We start from the raw sequence: 10,737 nt of genomic DNA, 5'->3' as shown, positions 1-10,737 counted from the left end.
TAGCAACCTCAAACTCTTGGGCTCAAGTGATCGTCTTGCCTCAGCCTCCCAAGTAGCTGAGACTACAGGTACCCACCACAATGCCTAGCCATTTTTTTTTTTTTTTTAAGAGATGGTGTCTTGGCTTGGTGCCTATAACTCAGTGGCTAGAGCGCCAGCCACATACACCAGGGCTGGCAGGTTCAAATCCAGCCAGGGCCTGCCAAACAACTATGACAACTGCAACAAAAAAATAGCTAGGAATTGTGGCAGGCACCCGTAGTCCCAGCTACTTTGGAGGCTGAGACAAGAGAATCGCTTAAGCCCAAGAGTTTGAGGTTGCTGTGAGCTGTGACACCAGGGCACTTTACCAAGGGTGACATAGTGAGTCTCTGTCTCAAAACAACAAAAAAGTATGAGTCACTTTCAAAGGCAAAATTTCTAATCAAAATCTGGACTCTGAAGAAACCCTCTTACTAAAGTGCCAAGCTGAATTTTCCAAGCTCTTAGGATTTTTTTGAGACAGTCTTGCTTTGTCACCCTCGGTAGAGTGCCATGGCACATAGCTCACAGCAACCTCAGACTCCTGGGCTCAAGTGATTCTCTTGCCTCAGCTTCCAAAGTAGCTGGGACTACAGGTGCCCTCCACAATGCCCAGCTATTTTTAGAGGCCAGGTCTTACTCTAGCTCAGGCTGGTCTCACACTTGTGAGCTCACTGGATCTGCCAGCCTCAGCCTCCCAGAGTGCTAGGATTATAGTTGTGAGCCACGGCGCCCAGCCAAGCTCTCAGCTTTACACAGGAAAGTGTGTTCCATGCAGTTGTGTCTGAGGACATGTCCTGACCACCCCCTCTCTTCAGGCCCTGCCTGGATGGCCCCTGTAAAAGTCCTCAGCATTCATTTCTAGGGGAAACTAGTAACTGCTGTAAGTATTATCATTACTCTCCATGAGCCTCCATCAGTCATCTTGACTAATACCTGACATAACTAGCCCGTAAAACAATTAAAATAGATTTTAAATCTATTTCTAAAATTGTATAGTTTCTTTTTTCTTTTCTACTTGACTACAGCTCCTACAGTAAGCATCTGGCTTGATAAATACTCAATTAAACTACCACACACTGACAGAATGGCCAAAATGCAAAACACTGACAACACCAAATGTTGGTGAGGATGGAGAACAACAAGGACTCTCATTCACTGCAGATGGGAATGTAAAGCGGTACAGCCACTTTAGAAGATAGATGGTGATTTTCTTTTTTCTAACTCAAAGGTATGGTCTTTATCTTTTGAAATTATCAAGGAAAACATTGAATCAGATGTGCACAGATCATTTTAGAATCTATACTCAGAACATCCTAGTCACAACGCACATGTTCTCTACCAGCAGCTTCTATGTTCTTAGTCTGTACGCTGGTGGAGATTATATGAGGTCTAACAATTAAGTTTGCAAATTTGCCACCGTGCATGTACACTGGCTCCATAAGGTTTCCTCTTCTATTTTTTTTTTTTGTGGTTTTTGGCCGGGGCTGGGTTTGAACCCGCCACCTCCGGCATATGGGACCGGCGCCCTACTCCTTGAGCCACAGGCACCGTCCTCCATAAGGTTTCCTAACCGTGGCATGTCAGCATCTCACAGCTGTGTTCATGTCGTCACGTGGCCGTCTCTTCCTGAGCGGTGGTCATGATCGTTGCATGTTTCTGTGTGTTGTTGCAAGAATGTCAGAGCTTTGGTAGTTTGGGAGGCTGGGAAGTCCAAGATCAAGGCACCAACAAATTCCAGGTCTGGTGAGGGCCAACTCTCTGCTTCAAAGACAGTGCCTTCTTGCTCTGTCCTCATGTGGCAGAAGAAGATGGTGATTTCTTTTTTGTTTTTTTTTTTTTTTTTTGCAGTTTTTGGCCAGGGCTGGGTTTGAACCCGCCACCTCTGGCATATGGGGCCAGCACCCTACCCCTTTGAGCCACACCATTTGCCTGAGATGGTGATTTCTCTCTTTTTTTTTTTTTTTTTTAGAGACAGAGTCTCACTTTACTGCCCTCAGTAGAGTGCCGTGGCATCACACAGCTCACAGCAACCTCCAGCTTTTGGGCTTAAGCGATTCTCTTGCCTCAGCCTCCCGAGTAGCTGGGACTACAGACGCCCGCCACAACGCCCGGCTATTTTTTTGTTGCAGTTTGGCCGGGGCCGGGTTTGAACCCGCCACCCTCGGTATATGGGGCCGGCGCCCTACTCACTGAGCCACAGGCGCCGCCCGTGATTTCTTAAACATAATCTTTTTTGTTTTTTTGGTGAGATAGAGTCTCATATTGTTGCCCTGGGTAGAGTGTCATGGCGTCATAGCTCACAGCAACCTCAAACTCCTGAGCTCAAGTGATCTTCTTGCCTCAGTTTTTCTATTTCTAGTAGAGACAGGGGTCTCTCTCTTGCTCAGGCTGGTCTCAAACTCCTGAGCTCAATCAATCCACCCGCCTCAGTCTCCTAGAATGCTTAAACATAATCTTAAACAAATTGTATCACAGACCTAGCAGTCAGGTTCCTTGGTATTTACCCAAAGAAGCTGAAAAGTTGTACTGACATAAAAACCTGCACATAGATGATTATAGATACTAACTCATAACTTCAAAACTTGAAGGCAACCAAGATGTCCTTCAGTGACAGAGTGAATGGGTACATAAACTGGTATATCTGGAAAACAAAATATTAAATAATCTACCCAGCCATGAAAACACATGCAGTAACCTTAAATGCATATTACTAAGTGAAAGAAGGCAGTCTGGTAAGGCTAAAGATTGCATAATTCCAAATAGGTGACATTCTGGGAAAGGCAAAACTGTGTAGAAAGTAAACAAATTAGCTGTTGTCAAGGGTTAGTGGGAGGGAGTAATTTTTTTCTTTTTTTTTTTTTTTTTTGTAGAGACAGAGTCTCACTGTACCGCCCTCGGGTAGAGTGCCGTGGTGTCACACGGCTCACAGCAACCTCCAACTCTTGGGCTTACCCGATTCTCTTGCCTCAGCCTCCCGAGCAGCTGGGACTACAGGCGCCCGCCACAACGCCCGGCTATTTTTTTTTGTTGCAGTTTGGCTGGGGCTGGGTTTGAACCCACCACCCTCGGCATATGGGGCCGGCACCCTACTCACTGAGCCACAGGCACCGCCCAAGGGAGGGAGTAATTTTTAGGGCCATAAAACTACTGTGTATGATACTATAATGGTGGATACATGTTCTTATAAATTTATCTAGCCCCATAGAACGTACAACACCAAGTGGAAACCCTAAATATAGACTTTGAGGGATAAGGATGTGACTATGTAGGTCGATCAATTGTGAATGTACCCTATGGTGGACAATGTGGGGTGGAGGGGGAATATGGGACATTTTCATACCTTCCACTAAATTTTGCTATGAACCTAAAACTCCTATAAAAAATAAAGTCTATTGGCTCCGTGCCTGTGGCTCAAGCGGCTAAGGCGCCAGCCACATACACCTGAGCTGACGGGTTCAAATCTAGCCCGGGCCTGCCAAACAATAATGACAGCTGCAATCAAAAAATAGCCGGGCATTGTGGCCGGCGCCTGTAGTCCTGGCTACTTGGGAGGCAGAGGCAGAAGAATCGCTTAAGCCCAGGAGTTGGAGGTTGCTGTGAGCTGTGATGCCACAGAACTCTACCCAGGATGACAGCTTGAGGTTCTGTCTCAAATAAAAAAATAAATAAAAAATGTCTATTTTTAAAAAGTCAACTAAAAAGTTGTCCTCAACTTAAAATTGGGCAAAGGATCTGAATAAACATTTCTCTGGAGAAGATATACAAATGGCTCATAGTGAGAGAGGATACCCGGGAAGGGCGAGGTCTAGGAAAACAGAAGTCTTCTCAAAGAGACCACAGGATACACCTGCAAGGTCCTCTCCATGGTGACTCAGCTCTTAGGAATTTGTAGACTTAACTTCCCGGAACCTGGAAATTTCCACTTCTGTGAAATCTTGTAGTTCTGTGGGGGCTGGAACAGCATCTCCTGCTTGATTCAAACTGACAGTGAAAAGGGTACCTGTGGGTTGGAACTTTTTTGGAGATAAAAAGGGAAAGACTGGGCAGCGCCCCTAGTTCAATGGGAACGGCAACGGCCACATACATGGAGGCTAGAGGGTTTGAACCTGGCCTGGGCCAGCTAAAATGATGACAACTATAACAACAACAACAAAATAGTTGGATGTTGTGGCGGGCGCCTGTAGCCCACCTACTTGGGAGGCTGAGGCAAGAGAATTGCTTGAGCCCAAGAGTCTGAGGTTGCTGTGAACTGTGACACCATGGCACACTACCCAGGGCAACAGCTTGAGACTCTGTCTCAAAAAAATAAAAAAAAAATAGGCCGGGCGTGGTGGCTCACGCCTGTAGTCCCAGCACTGTGGGAGGCCGAGGCGGGTGGACTGCCTGAGCTCAGAGGTTCGAGACCAGTATGAGCAGCAGTGAGCCAGAGTAAGACTCCGTCTCTACTAACATCAAAAATAGCCGGACGTTGTGGTGGGCATCTGTAATCCCAGCTACTGGAGAAGCAACGGGAAAGAGAATCGCCAAAGGAAAAACATTAAAAAAAAGAAGAAGAAGAAGAAAATGAACAACAACAACAAAAAGAAGTACTTCAAATGAAGAATAAACAAGGAGGCTGAAAGTAAAAATTAAAAAATAATAATAAAAAAATAAAAATAAATAAAAAAGGGAAAGACCAAGCCAGTCTGAGAGCGTGGCCATTTCAAATTCTTCTATACCATTTGCTCTGTTGGCTGCAATATAGCCCTTCCTCTTATAAACATGGTGTTTGGGTGCTCTTTCTCTCCATTGGACCTTGTCTTTCTGCAACAATAGCACATAAAAAGATTAATATTAGCCATCAGGGAAACTCTATCAAAACCTTGAGATACAGCCAGGTATGGTGGCTCATGCCTATAATCTCAGCTATGTTGCCCTCGGTAGAGTGCTGTATCATCACAGCTCACAGCAACCTCAAATTCTTGGGCTTAAGTGATTCTCTTGCCTCAGCCTCCCAAGTAGTTGGGACTACAGGCATCTGCCACAAACACCTGGCTATTTTTAGAGATGGGGTCTGGCTCTGGGTCAGGCTGGTCTCCCAACGGGTAAACTCGGGCAATCTACCCACCTCCGCCTCTCAGAGTGCTAGGATTACAGGCATGAGCCACCATGCCTAGCCTTTTTTTTTGAGAGGGAGCCTCACTTAGTTGCCCTGGGCTAGAGTGCTGTGGCATCATGGCTCACAGCAATCTCAAATTCTTGGGCTCAAGTGATTCTCTTGCTCCAGCCTCCCTAGGAGCTGGGACTACAGGCGCCTGCCACAACGCCTGGCTAGTTTTTAGTAGAGACAGAGTCTCACTCTTGCTCAAGCAATCTACCTGCCTTGACCTCCCAGAGTGCTGGGATTACAGGTATGGGCCACTGGGCCCATCTACAGGAATTTTATATAAAGTGGTCAAGGGAACCCCTCTCCCATAAACATGTGAACAAGCTAGACGCGGTGGCTCACGCCTGTAACCCTAGCACTCTGGGAGGCTGAGGCGGGTGGATTGTTTCAGCCCGAGCGAGAGTGAGAACCCCCGTCTCCAGAATATGAAAAACCAAGGCAAGAGGATCACTTGAGCTCAAGAGTTTGAGGTTGCTTTGAGCTCTACCAAGGGTGATGGAATGAGACTCCTGTCTCAAAAAAAAAAAGAAAAGAAAAGAAAAGAAACATTTGAGCAGATCCCTGTAGAAAGAAAAGGAGTGAGCAGGGAAAAGTAGTGCAGACCAGGGGACTCAAAGAGTGGGCTTACTCCTACCATGCAGCAGGGTCCAGGAAAGAGAACAAAGTATGAAAAATTACGCAAGCACTAAAGAAACTTTTAGCAATGTCAGACTTTACCTTAACCTTCAGTACCTAGGGCACACCATCCAGGACCAGCTCAGGCCTCAGGGTCTGATTCGGGGGCCTCATGGACCACCAGAAGGATGAGATTCGAAGGAGGTTTGTAATTAAACTGAGCACAGACTTCACCTTCTTCCACCTGCGTCGCACAGCCAGCTTTAGACAAGATACCGCCTTATACCGGTATAGCCTGCTCCTCTGTCCCCACCCACCATAGCGGTGCAACTCGGAACAGCGCCCCATTCCCCAGCCGCCTCCCTCAGAACCCGCCTTCCGGGCCCCGCCTCCCCAGACCCTCAGCGCCCCGCCCCCTCCGCGCTCGTTGGCTCAGTCCTGCGAGTGACCCCGCCCCTAGACCAGGACTCTGACCCGCCGCGGCTCTAGATTTAAGGAGCTGCGCGTCGACGATTGGTCTGAAAGTCGGAGACCTCGTTTCCTAATTGGTCGCGATGTGCGGCAGCGTCTCAGCTGAGGACCCGGAAGTAGTTCCAAAAGCGGCCGGTCGCGTGGACTTACCTCTCGGGGGCTTGCTTGCCGCGGCCACTGTAATGACCAAAATAAAGGCAGAACTAGACGGGCAGGAGGCTCCGGCAGAGGCATGTTGCGGGGAGCGCACTTACCAGGAGCTGCTGGTGAATCTTAACCCCATCGCGCAACCCCTGGCTTCTCGCCGCCTCACGCGGAAGCTCTACAAATGCATCAAGAAAGGTGAGGCGTTATTCGTCATGCCAGGGGTCGGGACGCCACGTGGGTGGCGGGGCAAGGCCGCCGATTGACTCTTCTGTCGTCGTAGCCGTGAAGCAGAAGCAGATTCGGCGCGGGGTGAAGGAGGTTCAGAAGTTTGTCAACAAAGGCGAGAAGGGGTAAGAACCCTGCTATCTCGGGAGTTTGCATTTCACAGTAACGAAGAAAATCTCTACTGTTTTCTTCAGTAGGTGCTCGGTAAAACGTTGACTCTGACCCAGCCCCGTCATGTAGAAAATAATCAACCAGCCGGTAAAATCCCTTCAGTATAGATACCAATACATAACTTCCATAAGCTCAGTCAGTTCCAGAGGGAAGTGAGTTGTATAAGATGAACTCCAGCTTCATTTATTCAGCGACCATTTCTTCAGAATCTGCGCAGAGGTAATGACTTCATAACCCCACTAATTTCCTTAATGGCATTTATCAGAATCTGAAGCTTATTTACGTTTTTATTATTTGTATCAGTTACGCAGGCTGGACAGTAAGCTTCTTGAGAACTTCTCATAGCTTCATCCCCAGAACTGTCTGGTAGATAGAGACATACGTTGGGGGGATTTGATTTCTCAGTGGACTCTGGCCTAGTTAGGGGGTGCATCAAGGAAAGCTTCCCTGAGCAGTCTCATTGGAGATGAGATTTGAAGACAGGGATTAGTAGGGGGTATCCTGCCAGAAGAGTGGGTGGACCCTATGGTCTGAGAGAGGGTAGTGCTGGGCAGGGGAGGTACCTCTCATGAGGCCTTGTAAACCATAGTTTTTGTACTCAGAGCTTTGGGAGGCCGTGGAGAGTTAAATCCAGGAAGTGACATAATTATGTTTAAAACTTTAGATTTTTTTGTCAATTCAGTAAAGGATTGGACAGGCAAGAGTGATTTGGGAAGGCAGATGGGATACCTCTGTAGTACAGGAGAGGCGATGGTGGAGATAGGATTAAAGTGGGTAGATTTGAAAGGATTGGAGAATGAGGAGGTATACATGACTTTTATCTTGTAGCCTAGCCAAATGGGCAGAGGACCCATTCTGAGGTTGTGAACAGTGGAGGACAACCAGGTGTATGTGGAAAGATCCCAAGTTAAGTTTTAGAGGATTGTTTTGGGTGCTGTGGTGACAGGTGGCTGTATGGATTTGGAGCTTGGAAGAGAGGGCCAGGCTAGAGTTTTGGGAGCTGTCAGCATGTAAGTGACACTTGAGGTGGGGGATATGTCAGCTAGGAATGTGCTGAGGGGGAGGGGAGTCCAGGGTCAGCTGTGAGACCACGAATAGTTATAATAGTTCCCCTAATATTATAATAGTTATAATAATTCCTCAGAGGAAGAGGAACCTGTGCAGGGGAACCCAGAAGCTAGAAGAGCACTAGGAGAGAGTGGTACCTTGACATTTTAAATGATAGGAGTTTTTCAGGTTTTCAGGCTCATGAGGCCTGCCTGCTCCACATCTCTGATACCTTGCCATCCAGAACCCTAGCTAAGGATTCTTTGGCAAGCTTTCCAGGTTCCTGTCACTCTTAGGACAGAGCTCCCACTTCTTAAGCACTCAAAAGTCCTTGGATGTGTCCTCTGCCAGTCTTCCCAGCTTTTTTGTCTGCTCCCCCCTCCCGGATTCCAGAACCATCCCAGACTCCCAACAGCCAGTGCCTCTATATCTGGTGCCATTCTTCTCGTACCGCTAGCTTTTCCTGCCCCTAGCCCCTCCACAGGCTGCCTGACAGACATTCACTAGCCATTCAAGTTTCACATCCTAATTGAAGCCTTTCTGATTCTCCAAGGAGAGCTAAGCTCTTACTCCTCGGCACCCCTTCCCATCCCTCATCTGTTCCAGCATTATGCCATTTGTCGCACATGGTGGCATTTACATGTTGTCAAGAAATAGTGATCACATCTCCAAAAGAATGTACTCCATTAAACACAATTTTGCACCCCCTTGACAGATTGGCAGACCCACATTAATAACCAAGTTTCTTTGAGGTGGGGGCATCTTATTCAAGACCCAGCCCAGAGGTGGTATTTACAATTGAAAGAATGAAGAAACAAACGAGGAATGCATGTCATTTCAGGATCATGGTTTTGGCAGGAGACACATTGCCCATTGAAGTATACTGCCATCTCCCAGTCATGTGTGAGGACCGGAATTTGCCCTATATCTACATCCCCTCCAAAACGGTAAGGAGCACATGGCACTAGGGAGGGGTCTAGGTTAGTTTGTGGCAGCGGGCCAGTGGGAAATAACGTATGTATTGAAGTTAAAACAGGCCTGGATGGAGCCTCAGCTCCACTACTTCCTAGTTGTGGGACTGTGTAGAAGTTGTCTCTAAAATTTGGTTTCCTTTTTGTAAAATGGGAATCCCCTTCTCTGTGGACTATGAAATAGAAGCCATATGTGAACATGCTTTGTAAATTAAGGTGCTTTACTTTCATTAGTTCCATTAGGTGGGTTCATGCTCACAGGGTTCTATAGCTATCCTTTAGCTGTCCTTTTCCTTTACATTGCAGGGGCTAGGTCTGAGTCACAGGGAGTAAAAGATGGCAGGGACCTGGAGAGCATAAACACTACCTATGTCAGCCCCTCCTGGGCTGGAGCCCTTTCATAGTTTGCATACGGAAACATAGGTCCCATGTTGCTGGAGGATGGCTCGAACGTTTGCTTCTGTTTAAATGACAGCAACCAATTCAAAATGTTTTTCAATAAAATGTGGACCCAAGAGAACATGACTGGGGGCCAGATCAGGCTGGTGGGTTATCAGTTTTTGAGTCCTTGGCATGCATGTTATGAAGGTTTTTTCCTCAAACAGCCCTTCTTCTTCCCTCTCTGTAGGACCTGGGTGCAGCTGCAGGCTCCAAGCGCCCCACCTGTGTAATAATGGTCAAGCCCCACGAGGAATACCAGGAGGCCTATGATGAGTGCCTGGAGGAGGTGCAGGCCCTGCCCTCACCCCTGTGAGGGACTTAGGCAGCACCCTGGGCACCTGCTTCGGAAGCTGCTAGGCTGGTGGCAGGCTGACTGGCTGCCCTCCCGTTGCCCACACTGGCAGCATCTCCCTGGCTCTCCGAGGCACATGATGTTCTCAGGCAGCTCCAGCAGTTCTTTCATGAAGGTAACACAGCATTTCTCCATCAGTGCTGTTTCCTGTTGAGCTTAAGTGAAGACAGTTCCAAGAATGTGGAGTGAGGAAGTAAACACTAAGTCTAAATGTGGTGAGTCTGTGGTTTTTTTTTAAGCAGCAGCAGCTGCTGATGGGGCCAAGGAGTTGGTGTGCAGGAAGAATAGAAGTAAGCTTTCTCACTGGGAGAACCTGAAGGACTGTAGTGTGCAGTGCTAATGCTGTGCCATCCAGGGTCGTGCTTGGGCTCCAGCTGAGAACTAATTCTCCTGCTTACCCCAGGGCTTTCAACTCCCGCTTTGGGGTTAGGTGGGGGCTGTCAGATAAAGTTAGCAGGGCCCAAACCCACTTCATGGAAGCCTGTAATCCCCAGGTCTTTTTTTCTTCCCCCAGAGGCCTTAAATACCACTATGGAGCTGTCGCCCTGGGTAGAGTACTGTGGTATCACAGCTCACAGCAACCTCCAACTCCTGGGCTCAAGCGATTCTCCTGCCTCCGCCTCCCGAGTAGCTGGGACTACAGGTGCCTGCCACAACATCTGGCTATTTTTTGGTTGCAGCCGTCGTTGTTGTTTGGTGGGCTGGGGCTAGATTCGAACCCGCCAGCTCAGGTGTATGTGGCTGGCGCTTTAGCCACTTGAGCCACGGGCACTGAACCTAAATTTTATTTTTTAATTTATTTTTTTAGAGACAGAGTCTCACTTTGTCACCCTTGGTAGAGTGCTGTGGTATCACAACTCACAGCAACCTCAAACTCTTCGGCTTAAGCAATTCTCTTGCTTCAGCATCCTGAGTAGCTGGGACTATAGGCGCCCACCACAGCACTCGGCTATTTTTTTGTTGCAATTTGGCCAGGGCCGGGTTTGAACCCACCACCCTCGGTATATGGGGCTGCTGCCCTACTCACTGAGCCACAGGCACCGCCCCATATTAAATTTTATTTTTATTTTTTATTTTTATTTTTGTAGAGACAGAGTCTTACTTTATGGCCCTCGGTAGAGTGCCAT

General features: G+C 47.8%; 1 protein-coding gene across 1 annotated transcript; it reads left to right on the top strand.

Annotated features, from left to right (window-relative positions):
- The first annotated feature begins 6,362 nt into the window (after window positions 1-6,362).
- Window positions 6,363-10,393, top strand: NHP2 (NHP2 ribonucleoprotein). Its single transcript, XM_053566336.1, has 4 exons — window positions 6,363-6,598; window positions 6,684-6,753; window positions 8,688-8,793; window positions 9,446-10,393. The coding sequence occupies exons 1-4, from the start codon at window positions 6,439-6,441 to the stop codon at window positions 9,569-9,571; spliced, it is 462 nt and encodes a 153-aa protein (XP_053422311.1). The 5' UTR covers window positions 6,363-6,438; the 3' UTR covers window positions 9,572-10,393.
- The last annotated feature ends 344 nt before the right edge of the window (window positions 10,394-10,737 follow it).

Source organism: Nycticebus coucang, chromosome 17, assembly GCF_027406575.1.
Source record: "Nycticebus coucang isolate mNycCou1 chromosome 17, mNycCou1.pri, whole genome shotgun sequence".
In the NCBI taxonomy this organism is placed as follows: Eukaryota; Metazoa; Chordata; class Mammalia; order Primates; family Lorisidae; genus Nycticebus; species Nycticebus coucang.
Note: the sequence above shows the minus strand (reverse complement) of the source record. Positions and strands in the feature narration are given on the sequence as shown.

Excerpts from the sequence above, each read along its gene's own strand:
- NHP2 (XM_053566336.1), top strand. The coding sequence starts at position 6,439 with ATGACCAAAATAAAGGCAGAACTAGACGGGCAGGAGGCTCCGGCAGAG. Across the intron at positions 6,754-8,687 it reads GTCAACAAAGGCGAGAAGGG|GATCATGGTTTTGGCAGGAG; the intron begins GTAAGAACCCTG and ends ATGTCATTTCAG. Across the intron at positions 8,794-9,445 it reads TCTACATCCCCTCCAAAACG|GACCTGGGTGCAGCTGCAGG; the intron begins GTAAGGAGCACA and ends CCCTCTCTGTAG.